Below are 21,708 nucleotides of genomic sequence, written 5' to 3'. Positions count from 1 at the left end.
TCTCTGGCTTCTCCGTGTTTGACGTGATCGTGTTGGTTGGATTCTCGGCTGGTGATCCTTCCTGTACGGATCACGCCTGACCTCCGGGGTTTTGTAAGTTTCCTCCCACAGTCCAGAGACATGCCAGAGGTCACGGTAGTGCACAACGACACAGCAGCTCACATTCTTTCACCCAATTTTTGCTACAAAATTGTCATTATTTCTATGTTGATCCCTTTGAAGCATTTCTATGGTCAAATTTAATGTTAATTGTCAGTTTGTTCTTTTAGAATTGTTTTACCCTGTTGACCTCAATCTTAAAATGTATTTATTGTCCTTGTACAGCCATGATTGAACTCAATTCAATTTGATGTAAATTGATGCCAGCCCCTTATTTGACTGAAGCGTCACAAATATTTGTTTTTCTTAAAGAGTGAAAAGGAATCTGTCGTAAGTGAAATTAAAAAAAAAGGAATATAACCGCGAGGAGTCTGTGATAATCAAAAAAAATCCCATCTGTGTGTGTAGAAAAGCTCGTATTTAGCACCCGTCCTAATCTCTATTTGTAATCTGTGACAGAGCTCCTTCTTCAGAATTCACCCTGGACAGAAACTGTGATTGCCCGGCGCAATCAGCGAAGGTGCCAGTATCACAGATGCCGTCTCCCCACTAATTGCATGAAGGCGCTGCAGTGCATAAGGCGCAGGTGCTCGCTGTCTCTGTTAAGTCACTTTGGCGCGGTTGGAACTTCTGCGCAAATATTTTCCGAGGCTTTTCTTCATAGAATTTGACTGTAATTTAAAGGACAACGGGGATAAAAAGAAAAACAACGGGTGCGTAAATAGGCGATGTGAAAACACGGCAGCAAGGTGGTAAAATATTATTTTAATTATTTGAAAGGCACAGTGGGAACCAGCTGCTCTCCAAAATTATATTCCAATGTAAGTACAGCAGCCAAATTTGATTCAAATTGCCAAAAGAGCACCTCAATGCATTTTCACTCCTTTTCAGCAGATATTATCCAGTCGAAATCACCTCAGGTAATCATATTCATTGTCCTGACATGGTCAAAAAATGATTAGGGCCCCGTGTCTTTGTGAAAAAATTTCTGCAAGATGTTAATGTCAATTTTAATTCTGTTGCTGCTCGCTCAAAAATTGCTTCGTCATGGACAGGACAGAAAATGAAAAGGACAAAATACGAGCTTCGGAAAATTTGACAAAGAAAATAAAGCCGACACTCTACAACCAAAGATGAAAAATATTTAAAAACAGCCAACCTCTTTAAAAACTATTAACCCCGCCACCTGCAATCACCAAAAACCCTGCAGATAAACTACTGGGCACATCTGGCTCTCGGCCAGGTGCCCACGCCTTCGGCGGGCGGCCGGGGACTCGGCTGCTGCTCGCAGTCTTTCTGCGCCCCCGCCCTGCCCTGAGCCAGGTTGGTGATGTCCACCAGCTCCCGCCTCTCCGCCAGCGCCGTCATCACGTGCTCCAGCTTGGAGCGGATGGTCTGGTAGTGGTGCCGGCGCTCTTTGGTCAGCTTGTGGAAGCAGTCTTTCAGGGCCGTGTCCGGAGCCGCCTGGGCGGGGGACAGCGGGGACGGAGGGTCCGCCGGCGCGGCGCCGCCGGGCTGCCGGGGGAGCTGCGGGTCAGTCTGGGTGTTGCAGTCCGTCACAGACAGGCCGGTCTGGGTGGAGGCGTGGCAGCGGGTCACGCCGGGGCCCTCTGGCTTCTTCTCCGCCGGGAAGGGCCGAGTCGCACTCCCTGCCAGGATCTCCACCTGCTCGGGCTCCTGCTCCGTCCAGTCCTGGCTCGCAGCGGACGCCTCCGGCGCCGGGTGGGATTTCTGAGGAGCAGGAGACGACGGCTCCCCGGGAGGCTGCACCTCCAGCGTCTGGGGCTTGCGGCTGGGAGTGCTCGTGAGGCAGGCCTGATCTAAAGGCCGCTCTCTGGTCACCTGAGGGGAGAAGGTGGCCGAGTGTTTGAGGAGGAGGTGATCGTAGACGCCGCTGTTGCGGACGCTCGGAGGTCCCCGGGTGTTTATGGGTAGAGACTGGGCGTACAGGATGCGGAACTCCTCGTCAAATTTCTCGGTTATCTGACCCGACAGCTCAATCAGGTTGCTGCTGTTCAGTCTGCCATCGCTCCAGTTGAACCTGAGAAACAAGATTTTACAACGCGCACGGCTGAATGTGAGCAAAATGTCTTTTGCGGCATGAAAGTCTATTTTGATTTTCTTTCACACATAAGCCAGATGTGACCGGTTTGATGAAAAGGTTCAGCAGACTCTCTTACCTGTAGGAACCAGTCGCCACTCTGTTCCCATCCACCAGCATGAATCTCTCGTGGACGTTCCCGGTGATCCTGGCTCCTGACCTCATGTAATAAGTTGTACCGGTTATGGTTCGCACTCTCATTTGCTGTAAAGATGAAGGACATAATAATCACAGTGCCGTCACAGGTTAATATCACGTTGTGCCCACGGAGCCACACCCGGCTGTCCTCGGCCAAACACACACCCGCAGGTCATCCAGGCGAACGCCGACATTTCTGCACATCTTGAGGAAGGCGGGCGCACAGGATTGGTCAAGCAGGATGTAGACGGGGACTCTGCGGAGGGAGCACGCCTCCTGAAGATCCTTAAAGATATCCAGGTCCGTCAGGGAGTCTGTAACTATGGCAATCACCTGCAGTGGAAAATTACAGAGGTAATATAACAGAATTTCTTTTCGGGCTGCAGCCGTGCTCTCCCACATGCGCCACATGATTGTGTTTTCATTATTGTCATATACAAGGCCCTTATTCAAACTGAGCGGTGAATCTCTGTCAGACACACTCCCTGTAATGTGTGTGCTGATGAGCTTTCTATTGACTGTGGTCTGTTACCATGGCGATTGTCGGTAACGCTTGGTCAGCAAACAAATGACTTTTATACAGGAGACAAGTAGGTGCACTATGGGGTTTGCTTCTATTTTCTTGAGCTTTGTTTTGCGCTCAGATTTCTCTTTTTTTTCACAGGCAGGAATGGAATTTCACATGCTGTGCATAAAGGCTGCATGTGGAGGATTAGACACGGATGTTTACATATCTTGGATTTATTGCTTCAAACTGGTGTTATCCACATGCAGCTTTGTCAGGATCACCACGCCTTTTTTTTTTTTTTTCAGATGATTGTATGTGTGAATGCTTATTATGAAGGGAGTGTGTAAAAAAAAAAAAAATGAATTGAGAATTTAACAGCAATGCGGGAGCAGACAGTTCCGTTAGGCTGACCAGCGACAGTTTTCTGTACACAGTGTGCCGCTACAGTCAATGGCTCCTTTGTACAATAGAGACTGTGTGCAGTGAGCGGTGTAACATTACAAAAGAACAAACGATCTTAGAGTGAGCCTTGTAAGAGAATATTTTTAAGGTTTTTTTTTTTTTTCAACAGGCTGCCAGCTCATTATGCACGTACATTTGCTGCAAACCTGACAGGAAATCCATCCTTTTATAAGACGTCTAATGAAAGAGGGAACGCAAACTTTAATGGAGGAGAGCAGAAGCAAGTCGAGGCACATCTGGTACGCAGGTTACACACAGGCCCGAGGTGCTGTATGCTCCTCGTGCTGGAATGTCTTTTCAAAAGCAGAGGCTGGACTGACAGCTCCCAGCAGGCGCATCTCTATGAATATTCATGCTTTGTTGTTGTTGATTATTAAAGGTGTGGTTTTTTTTTTTTTATTTCCCTGCATCTTTTTTAATAGTTTTGGTCAGTCTTTTTTTTCCAAGCCATGATTTTAAAATTTGAACTTCTGAAAGTCAGACTGATCAAAGAAACTCCACTGAGACAACCTGATATGTATTTTTAGGATTGTGTGAGTGTGTGTGTTTGAAACTTTCTCTCCAGAAAAGTGACACTGTACAAGTACAAACAGGTTTTGTCTTGTGGAGGACAGCAGAGGCCTTCCTGATACCACATCCAGGATTAATCTGAGACTATTAAACGTTCTGCTTTGGGGTGACGGATGTCACACCTACACGGGGTTAAAGGTTATAGGAGCAACGTGACCTCCACACAATGATCACGGCCATGTCAGATTGCAAAAATGAACAGAGTTAGTTCATTTCCACGTCATGAAATCACAGATCAGTTCACCTCTTTGGCGTTTTTGATCATGCGCCTCGCAGCCTCCTTGCAGCTGTAGATGCTCTCTCCGTAGCTGGGCTGGAAGTGCGCCACGGCCCGGGTCACCCCCCGGTACGAGCCCGCCGTGAAGGCGGGCCACCCGATCTCCAGCACCGGCGGCTCCACGTCCGACACCTCGGGGAAGTAGGTGACGGAGGAGCAGTCGACGGAGCCGCCGAGCGTCGCCTCCAGCGGCGCGTCCGGGTCCCCGTGCAGGGACGCGCGCCGCGCCGGCACCGCGGCCCCCCACAGCTGCTGGATCTCATCGTCCGACAGAAAGTTGGGGATCCTCTCCCTCCCGAGGAACGCCAGGAAGTCGTCCACCCCCCCGGACAGCAGCTCCTCCAGGGCCAGCCGGTGCCTCTCGTTGTACACCTCCTGCGGGTTCAGCTCGCCGGCCTCCGCGCGCCCCGGAGCGAGCCTGAGAGGAGAGTCGTCCAGACACTGGGACATCGCCATGGCGACTCACCTCAACCGCCAGGTAACGTCTTTTTTTTTCACCCGCAGCGGGGAAGATTCGTATTTTGTTGTTTCCCTCCGTTCCTGTCCGCCGTGGCTCCGCATTGGCTGGCCGCGGGGTGTCGGGCAGGAACGCGGTCCCCTGGCTCGCTGCGGCCGGCTGTCAGTCTCGCGCGGAGCCGCGCTGATTGGCTCGTTCGGAGGGAAACAAGCCTCCGGTTCGTCCCCCCGCGGACCTGCCCCCTCCGCTCGGCACGGATCCGGTTACACCGCAGAGAGCGGCGCGGAGCGGGGAGCTCTCACTCCCACTCGGTTTCGGCGGCGGAGCTTCACCTCCCCAAAAAAACACCAAACCATCTGTTCCGAACACTGCTGCTTTCTGGAACTTATTGTTTAAATGAAAACCAGCGGCGGTGTCATCTGATCTCCTCCTCTCGGCCAGACCTCTCCCCTCTCTCAGCTCCCTCACAGATGTATGGGATTTACCTTCACATCAGACTGAGGTGATCTATTAAACTCATGGTATTTTAAATTCACACCCACAGGCTCAGTCGTCAGATCTGCACCAAGCCTGGAGGACACTGAATCTGATGAGTCACCTCGCAGAGAGGATCATTTGTGCAAAACAATGTTTTTTTTTAATTCATTATTATTGCTTGGAGTCCTAGAAAAGACTAGAAGCAAAGAGACTTTTATTTCGGTGAGTTTTTTTCTCCACAATGAGACTTATTATACTTTTTGATATGGTAGAGATGTATCCAAACCATGACTGAATTTTAATATTATTTCTACACTCATACATGTGATCATGATAATCAGGATATTTGGCTCAAAGATAATAAAAAAAAAAAACAGATCTAATCAAGGGACTTTGCCTATTTTATGCCGTTCAAGCTAAAATCGTAAAGAATAAAAACAGCAAAGGAATTAAATTATTTGTCTAATTTGAATTAATTTGAAAATATCTGGATATGAACTGAACTGGACTTCTTTTAGATGTCTCTTATGAACATCGTTGACCTGGAGGGACCCACTGACCGGTTTGGCACCACTGTGAACCAACATTTAAAGTTACAGATCAGGGTCAACTGAGGGTCACGTTCAATTCCCCAAGGTTCATTTTCAGAATTAGTGAGGTCAAATTGTGTTCAAAGTATCTTTAAAATCACAACACTGCCATTCTCCTGACCGCACGTATAAACTCTCCAGCCCAGCCTAACACATATGCAAATACCACTCAGCTTTAAATCCCAACAGACTCATCGGCTGTTATTACAGATCTGAATCGGACTTGAATCAACAGTGAAAATCCTATATCAATGTTGTGGGGGCAATTAACATCAAAATTTTCTCAAGAGCAATTTTCAATATGGTCCCAAATGATAGGTTGGAGTATTAGAGGGATAACGAGAGAAGTGAAAAAAAAAAATCATTTAAATGCCCATGCCCCCTCATCCAGCCTCCAGTTTGTGTTTCAGAGATTTGTGTAGTGTGTATTTCCTGACTGTACACAGCTTCAAGCAACTTACGAATCCAAACCGGGAAGGGAAAGCAAATCCATGATCCATGTTCCCTATACATCAAACCTTTGTGTTCTACCATCACAAAAGATGCTGGCATCGCATCTAGACTCAGTACGGTAAACCGTGGGCCTCCAGGCTCAGTATCTGAACTGTTACACATGCAACACAGACTATGCACATGTCTAAATCCGTTGCATTACTCCGATACAAATGTGTCCAGTAATGCTGAGTGACTTTAAACTGACCTTATAATTCTCACTGCTATTTCTGTACTGTTACCTTATATATGATTTCATTTACATCTGTTATGCACTTTAATCGTTTTCTTAAGATATCCAATATTTTGTAATAATTTTATTTCTGTTCTGGGCGTGTCCCTATCGGTTTGGTTCCTGCGCGCTTTCTTCTGTGCGCTTTTACGCACAGGGGGATAACAAGGTCATAGGGTCACAGCCGTACAACAACCCCAGTTTACACTGCACTGTACGTTGGTATTGGTCTGGTGATATTACGGACGCGCTGTCCTATAACTGCCTACCCCCCCCCTCCCCTTCCAAAAAAAAAAAAAAAAAAAAAAAAAAATTGGCACAATCAACGAAGCAGCAATTTTGGTGCATCTGCGTAAATTGGTCTGCCACTATTACGCGTGAATGTCTATTTAAAGCCGGCAGGCTAATAGGCCCGTGCTTTAAATGACAATTCCCACAACGATTAATATTCATAGTCGCCCATCAAATCAAGATTTTTTTTTTTCTTCTTTCTAAAGACGACAGTCATTTAATGAAAAGCATGTGACCTAATTAAGTGGACCTTTTTTGGGTGATGTTGCTCACTGAAACGGCAAATCACTGAACTCCTGTCAGATTTCCCAAATTTACACAATGCAATCCATCTGCTCGCGCTGCTCCGCGGCGCCATTGTATCTATGTATAACCCTGTGTGTCGGTGCGCGCGCCGCCGTGCCCCTATAACGATATACCCAAATGTGCACTGGGCTCAGTATACGTACCCTCCTCCCCCTTCTTCTTCTTCTCCAGGCGCGCGCGCGCGAGCACACACACACACACACACACACACACACACACACACACACACACACACACACACACACACACACACACACACACACACATCCCCATCCCATCCCCGCCCCTCTCCAAAATTTTAGATGAAAGGGCTTTTGGATTTTGGATGACGCTCCGTATCACGTGTTCATAGGAAATACACTCGCTATAATTTTTTTGGAGCTGCCTCGTCCTGCACCGCCGACCATAGTTGTTTTGCCGTCTTCATACAGTGTGGCGAAGGGGTGGAAAGGTAATGTAATGTAATGTACCTTACCGTGGTCACTGACGGGTTCACGCCAGTTCACCGGGTTCACTTGAGGAGAGCTCCCACCCCCTGCTCGCCTCCTCTTCTTCTCAAAGCGCAACGATCGGAGCTAATCCAATATAATTCATTTATATATTAATGTCGGATTCCATTTTTTCCCACCGACTGCTGAGGTAAGGACACATCTACTCTTCCAAAAAAAAACACCAGAAAATGCGCCTCGCGATCGGGGCAGGCGCGAGCTCCAAAGTTGTTTACTGCAATTATGTCTCGCTATTGAATATTGAATTTTCATGTGGTGCCGTAGTGGAGGCAGTTTATATGAAGTCGCCAATGTATAAAATGGCGACAGTAAGGTGGAGGAGGGGGGGTGGAGGATTTTTGGGAATATTCATAAGGTTATATAGAGTGCCAGTTCGCCTTTGGCAAGTCGACTCCGAGGCGGCGTGTTGCCCCACAGCCTGGCGGATGGAGTGAAACGGGTTAACTCGTCAGTTTGTTACAGTTCCAGCGGATCCTCCGTCTGGCTGCGTCTGCGCTCCTTCTTCTTGCGCTATACAATGTGGCGTATCTGCTTATTTTATTGCACAACGCGGCGTGTTTCCCCCTCCGTGCCGCCAGTCCGAGCGCTTTTACTTGTGAAAGACTTCCCAGCGCAGTGCCGTGGCAGGTTTACCGAGAGATTTAAAGGCGAGGGGGGTACAAAAAAAAAGGAGGAAAAAAAAAAAAGAAAAAGGAACGAGATCTCCTCTCGAGTTTCTAGGCGTTCGAACTGTACGCACAAGTATCAATTTATTGACCGGATCACTCTGCTAAATGTCCTCCTGTGGTAGGAAGGTAGGCCTGCGTCTGTGCACAGGACTCTTTTTCTTTCATTTCCTTCTCTTCCTCCTACCAACATGTGCTGCTGCCCTACACACACACACACACACACACACACACACACACACACACACACAAACATACAGTATAGAGTACAGTAGCTGGATCACGCAGACATTTTGCAAACTGTGTATTATCAAGTGAGGCGTTTTATTGAAAAATATCAGTTCCTGCGGGTCGCAGTCGCTATCTGTACATAAATATTGACCCAGCTTCGAATGCCATGTGTCTCCCTCTGCCTTCAGGGGAGGGACCTCTGTGCTGACTAATGTTCCCTCAGTGAATCATGCGTGGGTCCAGTGTCCATAGCACAAGACACAACCCCAAATTATTTGAGCAGACAGCGAGACAGGCATGAGTCACTGGTCGTTTCTGGAATGTATTTTTAATTATTTAACCGTGTAAGCTTGTTATATATAATGTAGGTCATGGAAATGACTGCGCAACTCTGGTGCCACTGAGGTTCTCCTGAGAGAGTAGGTGTTTTGGACGGTGGCGGGTGACTCCGGGAGAGGAGCCGGGTCCAGCCTCCATGTGGGCATTTCTGCTCGCTCCATAGTTAATTTGCAGGCGTGTGTGATGACCGGCAAAAACAAAGGTAAATGAGCTCTCGCTGTGCGGCTCGGGCAGGCCGGGTTCATCTTGGCCCGGTGAGTTCTGTGTTGTGTGGACGTTTTCGCTCCGGCAGGACGCTCACACTGGGGGAATGTCAATTCCCTTTTGTGGATCCCTGGGAACGGTCTTCCATCTCCCTTCTCGGAACTGCTCTAATGAGGCCAGGCATATTGCCTTTCATCCCGCACTCCCTGCAATTAGGCACAGCTCATACTTTTCGTTATGGCCACAGCGGAGTGTTTGTATACACAGACACAATGTAGTGGGCCAAGAGTGCCCACTCCCCTCACAGTACGAAAAAAAAAAAAAAAACTGCATCTCTGCGCACGCCACCCTTCTTATACCTGGAATACTGTACTTTTCAGGATTTACTGTTCGGATTTTTCCAGCAGCAGTCACTGTAGATGTTGTGTTTGTGTGTGCCTCCCACAGCTCAAGCTGAATCCTGTGCCAGTGAATACCGAGGAAGGTCATATGGTCATGATTTGCAGATTTAGCTGACATGGAGTGTATAACATTCCTTGAGTTGAGAGAAGAAAATCAACTATCTAATGCCAACCAGATCTTTTTTCCAGCTGTTTTCTTTTTTTTTTTTTTGGTACAAAACGAGCATTCATGATAGTGGCGTACCTCATGATCCTCACAGAAAATTCTCCCAAAGCGCTACACTAAGTCTCATTTTCCCCTCCCAGGAAGGACGGCGTTCTATACGGCTTCACTTTTCAGTTCGGCCTTTCATTCTTTCTGGGTATGGCTTTTGTCATCGGACCAACGCCGTATCGAAACCCATACCGCTCAAAAGCTTGACTAGAACAGTGTGTTTGCACAGTTCCAACCAAAAGAAACGTGCGTGCGCCGATGGAGGGGTGTGTGTTGTGGGGGGGGGGGGGAACCTTGAGGCTAGTGGGGGGAAGAGCCCCTGCCTACTTTTTCTGTCCCATGCAAGAAAGGTTTGGTCAGCAGGCGCTGGCATTTGCCAGGCTTTGGCAGTTAGAAGAGGCTGTGATGTCAGCCATTTTAGGATGGACAGTACAATGTGCGGTATGCCGCCATCTTTCTTCCTTTTCTTCTTAAGTTGCCAAATGAATGCCTGTAGTCTTGGCTACAGAACTGAAGAAGTTATTCATCAAAAGTGATGTAAAAGGACGCATGACTCAGAATTTTTTTTTCTTTCTTTTTTTTTTTTTTTTTTTTTTCTGTGTGCGCTCCATAGTTTATTTGTCTGTCATTCATCTGGGCCACAGATACAAGGGTTGGTAGAACAATGTAAGATTTCAACAGCGAACGCTCACATTAACACAAAACAGAACCAACCAACAAAGATGCTCAGACAGACGGAGTGCAGGAGGTATGTACTGTACCGCCTCGGTCTCCAGGCCCCGGCTCCGATTTAGCAAGACAATAACAGTGACGGGAGGTCATTTGCAGCCTGTTCGACTGCGATATTTCTTTCATCGGCCCCGTCATACATAGAAGAACAGCGCAGCAGAGATTTCTTCGTCTATACAGTGTGGTTGAGAAAAGGGGGGGGGAAAAAAAAAAGCAAAGTTGTCGCCGCGGACCTCACCCAAAGTTATCTGAAAGAGACTTAAACCATGAATGGACTTTTCAAAGATGGCTGGCAGGGCATGTGGATTAAGTTTGTCCTGCACCGGATGCAGTCCAAGGAATTCACTGTGTGTGTGCGTGCGTGTGTGTGTGCGTCTTGAGGTTGGTGGGTGTGGGCGAATGATTATGCTATGTGTGTGTGTGTGTGTATGTGTGTGTGTGTGGCGTGGTGGGCAAGGGGAAGAGAGGGGTTGCCATGGCGATGTTAACACATGAGTGGCACCACCGACCGGTCTCCCAGTGGACGAGGCTGCAGTCATGGAGGTAAGGGGGGGAGCGTGTGTGTGTAAGTGTGTCTGAGTGTGTGTGTGTGTGTGTGTGTGAGGTGGAGGAGAAGGACACGGACAAGCTGGCTGGCAACACCTGCGTCTCAGACATTCAGACAGTAATACACACACAAACACACCCATGTAAAGGGAAGAATCGGAGCCCAGAATGGAGAAAGGCTAAAAAAAAAAGAAAACCTCAGCGTTTGTCTTCAGCAGGACGGGCGGCGAAGACGCTGTGGGTGCGTGCTCCGTATTAGCACCGAGCTAATGACCCTGGTGACTCCCAATTGTTTTTCAGCACACGTAAAACACTTGGAGCTTGAGACTTATTCATGCCGGCAAGCGTACAGTGGTGTGCACTCACAAAGATACACACACACACACACACACACACACCCTAATACCCTTCTCCAAACTGAAACCTATCTACCCTTACTGTCCAGAATAAAAAAAAAAAGACTCCAGCATCAGTCCACACTGGCATCACGATGGGCACAGGAGACACTCAGACACGCAGGAAAACACAACACTTGCAATTCAACAGTCAGACGTCTAAAGGCTCCCAGCGCTGGATCACGTTTCTCTTATAAATGAGGCGCCATTGTTCCCAATCTCTTCTCTGTGCAAGACAGTAATTGCTCTCTGTCTCTGGCTTATATTTGGGTGTCCAGCTGATCCACGCGCATGACGTTAATCTATTTAATGGACATTTGGCAGAAAATGTTCCTCCTAAACAGATTTTTGATCATTTAAATGTATCTGTCAGGAGTTCCCTCCTCTCCGCCCCAAAACCCCAGAGGACGGCGGGTCATTCTGGGATCTTTTGTTTTTTTTTAGGAGCAGACTCTCAAGACAGCCGCAGATCACTGTCAGAGCAAATTACGCACAAAACAAATATTGTCATGAGAGAGAGAGAATTTATGCTCCTTTTTTTTTTTTTTTGTTGTTGTGTTTTATTTTTTTTTGCCTCAGCTCTTCTGCGACTGTCACACCGAGAGCCTCCTTGCCAGCTATTCAGTTCAAAGAGAAAGATTTTGAGAACGGTGCAGGTGCTAAATGTTGTGGAGGTGAGGAGTGAGTGCGGGAGATGTGTGCCTGCCGAGGTGTCAGCAGGGAGGAATATTGAAACAGCGCAGCCTGTCATCATCATCAGTCATCCTCTCACTTCACTCCCAAACGTCTGAGTTTTGTCTTTCTTTGTCCTTCTTTCCTCCTCCAGCCTTCGCGTTCTCATTCATGTGACAGGCGGCGCAACAAAAACACCAATCCTGGTTTGTTAATGTCAACTGTAGGTGACCCAACAGTCTGGGAGGGTCCGAATCAATGGACTGTTTTGAATTAAATTTTAATGTCTAGCAACCACTTTGCAGCCTCGCCTCTCCTTCGCGCTCGTGGCAGCCCGCTGTAGATTGGGCATGTTTCTCCTGTTGTAATATTGTAATTACTGCAGCACTTTATGAGGTGATGAAAGGGAATACAGCCTGCTTTCTTTAAAGCAGTTTGCTGAAATGGTGGCTACCCAGCCATGTGTTTGCCATGTAAGAGAGCAGGGAATACAATTAAATATTAATGAGATGTAAATATAATATTGTTATGGAAATGACAGCGTAAGAGCACATAAGGGAGGCCCTCCTGTAAATCTTAAAGCAGCCATTAAATCAGGCGGAACGTATAAACCCCATTAGAGTTTAAACCTAGCCTAATCCCATTTGTTTTGAAATGCTTGTTTTTAAGAAGTTGAATGGTTCGAACAGGGTTTTAGGCCAGTGAACAAGGCCTCGCTGCTCACTATCAAGCGTGGGTGTCCAGAAAGCACGTCTGAGAGCCCTGCCACTTTTCCCCCCTCTTCACATACAACTGCCGTGGTCTGCTGAGATGAAAAGATCCCCCCCCACCACCACCACCACCCCTCGCCTCCTCCCCTCCTTTGCCACAGTGCCAGTGCGAGGACATACGACACACCAGGGACAGTGATCGTCTGAGCGTAGTCTACCTCGCCGCTGAAACACAAGGCCGGGCTTTTCACAGGGAGCCATTCAGCGGCTCCCTGTCTGGGAAGCCCTTGTCTTGTGTCTGATCGCACGTCTCGCTCGCCAGATAAAGCAGCCCATTCTTTTGATAGGTGACCTGATTCTTTATGTAACCTTTCTCAACTTTTGGCTTGTCTTGGGTTTTCTCATGCAGGAAGCAGGGTGTTTTTTCGGGGAGGGGAGTGCGCTGGGCCGGCGTCCGTCTCGTCACAGACCGGCGTCCCCCCCCCCCCCCCCCTCCCCTTCCCGTGGGGTGCCGCTACGCCGGTCGCAGCCGTGTGACCACATTACCGTCCCCGCCACTGTATTTTTCCTGAGGCTCCGTGATACATTGCCTGCGCTCCGGCGGGCAAACGGAAATCGTCTCAGCAGCCAAACTGAGCCGGCTGGGATTCTTCACTGACTTCCTATAGCGCAGGAACATCTCTCACACAGATGTTTCAGATGAGGATGACTACATCCCTCTGTTGCGTGAAAGCTGACTCCTAAATCCCTCATTCAGTGGAACAAACTCAATGAACGCCGTGTCCTCACCAGGGGTTAATCGAGTGTGCCGTCAGAGGATATCATGACCTCTCTGGCGGCAAAACATACAGCACATGCCCGCGCCTGGATGCAGTGAACTGGGATTACTGCATAAGATGGTCGCGACCTAGTTTTTTGTTTGTTTGTTTTGTTTTAGTTTTAGGGTTTTTTTTTAGAAAATAGGAGCCTTTAGCAGTAATGGAAAGGAGGTAGTTACAAGGAGGACGTCACAGTCTGTCTGGGATCAGTGTGTACTGTTGGCCAGTCATTTGAGGGTTTTAATTCTGGAACAGGTTCATCTTTTATTTACCATCCAGCCGGCCATGGCGCACATACACGTGGAGGCAGGAGAGTGAAGGGCTGCGAAAGATCCTCTCGGTGTGTACACAGTGACAACAACAGAAAAGTATGCCAAAAAAAATGACTTTCTTTGCAACTCCCGAAGCTGCACCACTTGCTGCAGAGGTGTGCTGGATTTCGGCACAGAGCAGGTTGAGAGTGACCCAGCAGCTGCATTTGCACACATGACGTTTTTCCCAGGATGATAAGCTCCGCAGAGAAGGTAAAACACGAGCGAGGTGAATAGATGATTGGATGAGTCTAGCTTTCAGCAGCCCGTCCAACAGCAGTGCCTCTCCAGTCTCAGAAATGAGGACGGGAGTGATGTACAAGTGTGTGTGTGTGTGTGTGTGTGTGTGTGTGTGTGTGTGTGTGTGTGTGTAAGAGAGAGAGAGAGAGAGAAAAGTTCACGCAGAGGGCAGAGGCTGCACAGTCTCCACAGTCTCCACTTTGATTGTTTTTTTCCTCATTCGTCCGACATGTTTTTGTACTTCCCAGTGTTAAAACAGCTAATAAAAGCAGGAGGATTGAGAATGAAACGCAGCCTGGGAGGTGTCCATTGTCTTGCCCTGTAATCTTGAATATTTTGAAGCTTTGCGAGGGAACAGAGGCGTGTCTTAATGTAACGCAGCGAGGGAAGAAAGAGAAGGTATTTGGACTGCAGCGAGAATCCATATCCGTCTTATGACTGCAACGTTGTAGGAAGTGGGAAGCCCGTTGAAGTGGTTTACTCATGGATTTTTTGCGCCCGGAGATCTGTGAGTTGTGTTTGTGTGCATGTCTGCGTCGACATGCCGCCGGCTGAACAAATGTAGAATGAATCGCATTGAGACGGCAGCTTGTATCTGGCTTCGGATGTGTTTGTAGTAACCGTACCAGAGTATTTCAAGCCCTTAACGGCACCACGCATACACACACTCACACACACTCTCTCTCTCTCTCTCACACATACACACACACACACACACACACACACACACACACACACACGCACGCACAAAGGATACGTTAGTCACCTCGTTTTCATCTTGCCAACACATTATGGCAAGGAGATACGTTGTAACGTGTAATGTAAAACATATGGCTAGCACCCAAGTGTGGCAGTGAAAAAAATGCTCACCGGCATAAGTCGCTTAACCTTTATGTGACTGCTTTACAGTATCACACCGAAAAAGAGGAGCAGAACGGGACGACCCGCTGTGCGTGACAATTTCAGATCGTATTATTTGAAGGTGATACCTCTCTCACATCCCCCGCAAAAAAAAAATTTCCACATAATTTAAAAATAATCACACCTATACTTGCGCACGGAGCTAAATATTTCTGGCAGACACAAACTGTGTGCATATTTTGAATTTTTGTGGTTGCTAAGACAATACAGCACAGTCAGAAAGGTTAGATGCATTCAGCACTAACACTTCGTAGAGAAGTGCGCCCAATTCATGGGTGTGAAAACCCAGGGGTGGTCTATCCGCTGTTTTTATTCAGTGATATTAACTCTTTCAGAGGGAGGAGGACTGAAAAGATCCGAGGACGGATTCAAATCTCGTACATCTCATTTACATGAATGGGACTTAAGCCCGGTCTTTAGTGCCACGCAGCAGCTTCATGGCATGTCTTGTTCATATTATGTAGCTAAAGTCAAAATATTTCTGAGGTCACATACCAACAGTAACCAGAAGAGGCAATGCTGTGGCAGAAGGGAGAAAGGAAAAAAAACAAAACAAATATCACTGGGATTAGACTGTCATTTCTGGCTTTGTCGATTGTTGCGGCCTTTTTTCTGAATTCATGAAAAGTGACAGCTAGACAGAAGTCTGTAAATCCAAGTAAATAACCAGAACACAGTGACAGGCTGCACTGCTTAAAAGTGTGTGTGTGTGTGTGTGTGTGTGTGTGTGTGTGTGTGTGTGTGTGTGTGTGTGTGTCTGTGTGTGTGTGTGTGTGTGTGTGTGTGTGTGTGTGTGTGTGTGTGTGTGTGTGTGTGTGTGTGTGCCTTTTCTTATTTAGATCGAGTTACTATATCTAATAGAGAATATTCTTCAGTGTTTTGGAAATCAGTCTCATGTCATTTCATATCAGTATGAATAATGCTCGCATGCACCAGCTCTGAGGTTTTTTTTTTTTGTTTTGTTTTTTGTTTTTGAAAAAAATGTCTAGAGAGTGAATTTCTGCAGCTGTGGCTTTCTTTACAGTAATTTATTCTGACCTTTTCTTTTGATTATTAGCATGATGTAGAGTGTTCTTATTTAAAAGAAAGGTCATAGAATGTTTTGCCTTGGTGCTGTTATCACTGTTAACCACCATCGACACTTATCACACTGTGTTTCCACCTACACATGTTCGCCTGCGTATGGCTAACGTCCTCTGCCGTACTATAGAATACCATCTGATGAAATGAACATCTCGCATTTAATTAATAGCGTTTATATGTGGTGTTTCTGTTAGCTTCGTGTTTCAGTTGAATGTTTCCACTGTTTGATGTTATTCTGCTTTTTCGCAGCCCTCTTCTTCTTTTGTAACTGCTACGGTAAAGATAGCATTGAAGTGACACGTTTCTTCTGTTTTTTTTTGCTCTCTTCTCCTCGCAGGTTCCCTGGGAGCTGGTAAACTTGTCCATGTGACAGCAGTCCTGAGGTGGCAGAAGGCATGAAGCAACACTGTGATATCATAGTGGCTGGTCCATGACACTAAAGTCCATTCAACCCTGTCCACTATCCACCCGCCCTCTGTTCTCATCACACCGGACAACCAATCACTCACTCTCCCATTTACATAAAGCCGCATTATGGCCAGCAAAAGGAAATCCACTGTACCCTGCATGATACCATCCAAATCCAAACATGTGCGTGAGGAAATCATACTGGGCTCGTTACCAGAACTCCTACCAACAATCCCAGAAGATAGTATACTCAGCATCTCTGGAGAGGAGTCTGGCCACTTCTCTCACAGCTCCTCCAAATCTGAGAGTGGCAGCGAGACGCAGAAAGGAGGCACATACAGCTGTGTGACTTGCCGTTTCGAGTCCAGAGATCTGAACTTCTTTTTGGATCACATGCACAACTGCCACTTAGACTTCAGGGCCCAGCCCACCTTCTACTGCCTGAACTGTGGGGTGTCGGTCGTCCGCTTCGAGGCTCTTGCACTGCATAACGCCAAGGCCCACCCTAAGATAATGGAGGGCCTGGTCACCGCCTCTCTAACTGTCAACAAGAGAGAAGGAGTAACAACTGTCGAACAAAGCCTGTTCACGGACAGCGGAGAAGAATACAAAGAGTCCGGCATCTCCCTCACCAAAACACCAATTGCAAAGATGATGAAAGCCAAGGGGGAACACAAAAAGATTGTGGTCTCTCACACCGTGGAGGTACGGAAGATAGACACTGGAAAGGATGTAGACCCCAGCATGTTGACAAATGTGCCTGAACTCCAAAACGGGGCCCTCAGCGGTTCTGGAGCCCCAGCTATGCCGAGGACCACTGTCGCTCACGTGATTACGACAGTGTCCAACCAAGTCTTTCACCAGCACACTCCCTCCCTTTACTCTCCCCCTTCCTCCAATTCCAATAAAGACCTTCCAAAGGTGATGATCCCCCTGAGCAGCATCCCCACCTACGATGCTGCCATGGACACCAGCAGTTTTCTCAAGACATCCTTTGGCAAGTTCCCCTACCCGACCAAAGCCGAGCTCTGCTACCTAACGGTGGTTTCAGAGTTCCCCGAAGAACAGATCAAACTGTGGTTTACTGCCCAAAGGCTCAAACAGGGCATAAGCTGGTCTCCTGAAGAGATAGAAGAGGCCAGGAGAAAAATGTTCAACACCGTATTCCAAGGTGGAGCACCCCGGAAGCAACCCACTACACCACGGCACGTAAATCACATTGTAACCCACCATACTGTCACTGCCCATCCAGGATCAAAAGGACCAAACTTTCAGATGGCCAAAGTTCCATTTGGTGGTATAAAGCCCAGGCCTGCCGGCGTCATAGCCACGCAGGCCAGCTTGTCAACCAACCCCCATGTCACCAGGGTCTCGTATTCTACTCCAATTGTGCCCCCAAAGTTCCCACCTGTGGTGCGAACGCCACAGGTCCTGTCCAAGAATACTGAGCCCACTGTGGAGCCAGACAAAAGCAATGGCCTGGACATGGCTGGGAGCAGCGGTTGTGTCAGTAGCACCAGCAGCAGTCGAAGCAGCAGTAGCAGCAGCAGTTGCAGCAGTAGCAGCAGCATCAGCAGCTATTCCAGTAGTAGTAATGGTGTTGAGACCACCACCCGGAAACAGTGGCTGGTCGGGCTGCATAACAGCAGCCCGACCAACAGCATCAACAGCATTGCCAGTTGCTCTGCCAACATTAGCAATAATGAAGAGCACTGTGTTACTGACACCTCCGGCAAAGCAAACACGCTTAGCAACAGTGTGCCAGCTGTATTGGAAGGTTCAAACAGTTCAAAGAGTCAAGTGATCATCGACAACACCAGCAAACCCAACATCACCTGTAACAATCATAACAGCAGCACCATCAATTCACAAGAGCCGGCCAACAAGCCCGACGAAGAAAATAGCAATTACACTCACCAGACTAACAACAGCAGTATTAACAGTGAATACCCTAGTACTACCTGTAATGACAGTGTCCCTAACCAAAATCATGCCAGCAAATCCCCAATCGACAGCACCAGCACCACTGTCATTACAAAAAGCTGCTCATCCAGTATGGATGAGGATAAATGCAACAAAGACTTTCCCATAAAAGGCATGTCAATCTTACAGCAGCTCATTAAGGAGGAGGACTCGTTTATCGGAGACAGAAACTGTCCAGAGCTCAAAGTTGACCCAATCAAGATGAACTTCAAGAGGATGAAGATGAATGAACCAGAGATTGCGTCTGAGATTGCACATCAAGAACACAAGTCTGACAGCGCTGAGATGTCTGCCTGTCAGCCGCCGTTCTCACCCCCCTGGGGCAATAAGACCCCGCAGCAGCTACACATCCTCCGGCAGGTTTTCTCCAACACCCGCTGGCCCAGCAGCAATCAGTACGAGGAGCTGAGCGTCCAGACCGGCCTTCCCAAGTCGGAGGTGGTGCGCTGGTTCAGCGACAGCCGGTACAGCCACAAGAACGGGCACCTGAAGTGGTTGGAGACCTACCAGCGACCTCCCACAGAGTCAGAGGACGCCAGGGGCCAGGCGGAGGCGGGGGCCCAGTCGCCGAAGGACCCACAGACAGCCAAACTGAAACTTGTTGAGCAAGACATGAACAAGCACCTTGAGGGAGAAGCAGGTCTGAACTCAGGGCAGCGGGTTGTGTGGCAGGATTCATACTCACCGCTGCTGAGTCTGATGGGCTCCGAGGGGAGTGGCCAGCCCGGCCGGTCCGAGGAGTCGGCGCAGCCCGGAGCCGTGCAGGATCCTTGGTCAGAGGGGGCGGAGGACCACCAGCAGCCAGTGGCCAGCCAGTCGCTCATTGATCAACAGACAGATGCCAATCAAACCAGGTACTGAAGTCACACCAATTCTTTCACCAACTCCTGAAGAAAGAGTCGCGGTGCATTCTGCCATCCACGAGCCGAGTGCCATTTATCAATCAGCGAGGCAAAAACAACGCAGGGCAGGTGGAATGGTGATAAAAGCGTGACAGCTTGTTGTTTGTAGTAGATGCAGCGTGATGTACAGTAGAAAGGAAACAGGAGAAGTGTGTACAGGTACTCATGCTGAGCGGCTTATTCAGGCAATCAAAGGTCTGTGTTTAAGAAGCTATTTTTAGATAAGTAGAAGCCTGCACTGCTGAATTATAGATTGAGAGCGCATGCTAATATATGTGAATAAATCATGACAATTGTTTTTGGGAAGATGGTTTTTCCATGAGGCGAGTTAACCCGTATAGGGGGAACTTTTCACAGCCGGTGGAACGCCTTGCGTCCAAATGCACCAGCGACAGCAGGAGAAGCCCAAATTGCAGACCACATCCTCACAATTTGTGCCTGTTGTGTCCGCCTGTGTTTGTGTGTGTGTGTGTGTGTGCGTGTGCGTGTGCGTGTGTGTGTGTGCCGCCGACAGGGATCGCCTGAGAATGGAGCTGCTGGAGGTGTGACGAAGGAGGCCCGATCCCGCCAGAGGAAGGCGATGCTGGTTTGCTCCCTGGCCTTAGTCAAAAAGAGAAAAAGAAAAAAAAGAAAAAAAAAAACAAGAGTGTTCATAATGACAGCAGATGTGATTGTAGCTGGACCGTTGGACTCTGACTGTAACTGTGAATACCCCCCACCCCTCCTCCTTCTCCTCCTTCTCCTTGTCCTCCTCCGCCTCCTCCTCCTCCTCTTCTTCCATCTGCCATCACTTCCTGCCATCGTCAAAAGAAAGAACTTCTCACCTTTGAGTCCTGTGATGTTTAAGCCTTTCATGCTTCTTTGTGGTTGTGTGGGGAGGGTGCACAATGAGGTCAGTACGAGGGATCAAAGAAAAGAAAGAGAAAAGACGCACACTGACTGGAAAACTGACTTGAATGAGCAGAAATAGGGTAGGATAGGGCCGAGAGATATTGTTTTTGGGTCAGAGGGAGAAATATATATATAAATATATGATTGAAACTGCACTATAAAAGAGGGTTTGTACTGACTGGACAAACAAAAGATGTGTCAAGGAAATGTTATTGTTGGCTTTGTGATATTTTTTACTTTTTTAGCAACCAGTACTTCAGCACTGCCTTGAATTTTACTTTTTTCCTTTATTGGGTTTTTTCAATCCTATTTACTCTTCTATAGTCACTGTAAGTCCAGATGCAATCAAACATGTTTTATTTAGATCTGTATAAATGTTGGTGATCACTTTGCAGTTCAGCTACACGCAAAAGACTATATACAATGCACTAATGAAGACAGCAATGCTAAAAAAAAAAAAGAAAAAAAAAGAAAAGAAAAAAGAATCACACCGCTCCACAGTAAAGGTATTGACAGCTCTGTCAAGATCAATACACTACACTGCCCTGCAAACTGAACAGAGAGAAGCCTGTCACGCTACCGTTGCCTTACTCAGCTCTGTCCATGTGTTTATATGACCTGTCTGTCCATCACCTTGCTTTCCAGCTACCGTGCTGTCCAGAAGAAAAAAAAAAATAAGAAAACAATAAAAAAAAAAAACAGACAAAAAAAAAAAAATCAAGCCAGTGCATTGATGGTCACTGTTGGTCTATATCTGTGAAAAAAATCTTGTGCTGCTTTCTGTACACTTGGAGATGTTTAACTTTAAGCTGTAATTGTATCAAATATTGTTACTGGCAAAATGTTGTTTAAAGCAAAATTATCAATTTGATCCCTAGACACTGACAGAGTGAGATATTGTGCTAGCTAGAGAGCCAAATGAGGAGACCTTTCCTCTCCTCAGAATTTTCTTGTGTTTATATAAACATACAGTCACTACATGAATCCTACTAAGCTGCATCTTTGTCAAGCTGCTAATAGCTAAGAACGGTGCTATACCATCCAAAGTGAAATTGGAGGTTGATCTCCTACCAGCAGTGTATGCACTTGTGTCGAATGTTACAAATTTATTTTGGTTTGAGATAAATGGAATCTGGACTTACGGTGTTATGATCACTTTAAAAACTTTTATGAAATAGTCTGATCATAAAGCACTGTTGTATCATCCTTTCTACACTTCTGAATCTTTACAGAATAAACTGAATACTCACCAAGCAGTAAAGCCTCGTCATCTGTTCAATAACCGGCAGACACAATGAAATGAACTGAAATATAAAAGAACTTTATTTCCCTTTCTGATTATTAATTACAAACAGCAGCTGCTGTTATACATTTAGAGCAAAAGAGGTGTTGGACTCTTGTCTTCATATTTTACACAGGATAGCAGAGAAAGCCTTTGCAGGGTGTAGTTTGTTCACTCTGAATCCTGTTTATCAGAAGCGATAGGGAGGCAGGAGGACTGAACGCCATTAATATTCTCATAGCGTGCATATTTTT

The 21,708-nt window shown here is 47.3% G+C and overlaps 2 protein-coding genes across 3 annotated transcripts; one reads left to right on the top strand and one right to left on the bottom strand.

Annotated features, from left to right (window-relative positions):
- Positions 1-1,093: 1,093 nt before the first annotated feature.
- On the bottom strand, positions 1,094-4,935 carry fam83d (family with sequence similarity 83 member D). Its single transcript, XM_030090812.1, has 4 exons — positions 4,123-4,935; positions 2,504-2,671; positions 2,280-2,404; positions 1,094-2,140 (listed from the first exon to the last, which is right to left on the bottom strand). The coding sequence occupies exons 1-4, from the start codon at positions 4,609-4,611 to the stop codon at positions 1,315-1,317; spliced, it is 1,608 nt and encodes a 535-aa protein (XP_029946672.1). The 5' UTR covers positions 4,612-4,935; the 3' UTR covers positions 1,094-1,314.
- A 2,340-nt stretch (positions 4,936-7,275) lies between these two features.
- Positions 7,276-20,925, top strand: zhx3a (zinc fingers and homeoboxes 3a). 2 transcript variants are annotated; one of them, XM_030090811.1, is made up of 3 exons: positions 7,276-7,639; positions 16,326-19,233; positions 19,796-20,925. In XM_030090811.1, exons 2-3 carry the CDS (start codon positions 16,523-16,525, stop codon positions 19,827-19,829), a joined length of 2,745 nt encoding a protein of 914 aa, XP_029946671.1. In that variant the 5' UTR covers positions 7,276-7,639; positions 16,326-16,522; the 3' UTR covers positions 19,830-20,925. The 2 variants fall into 2 exon arrangements, with proteins under 2 accessions (XP_029946671.1, XP_029946670.1); XM_030090810.1 differs by having other exon boundaries at positions 7,276-7,451; positions 19,796-19,958.
- Positions 20,926-21,708: the final 783 nt, after the last annotated feature.

The sequence above is a fragment of the Salarias fasciatus genome, chromosome 5 (assembly GCF_902148845.1).
Source record: "Salarias fasciatus chromosome 5, fSalaFa1.1, whole genome shotgun sequence".
Lineage (NCBI taxonomy): Eukaryota > Metazoa > Chordata > Actinopteri > Blenniiformes > Blenniidae > Salarias > Salarias fasciatus.
The sequence above is the reverse complement of the archived record's forward strand: the minus strand, read 5'-3'. Positions and strand labels throughout refer to the sequence as shown.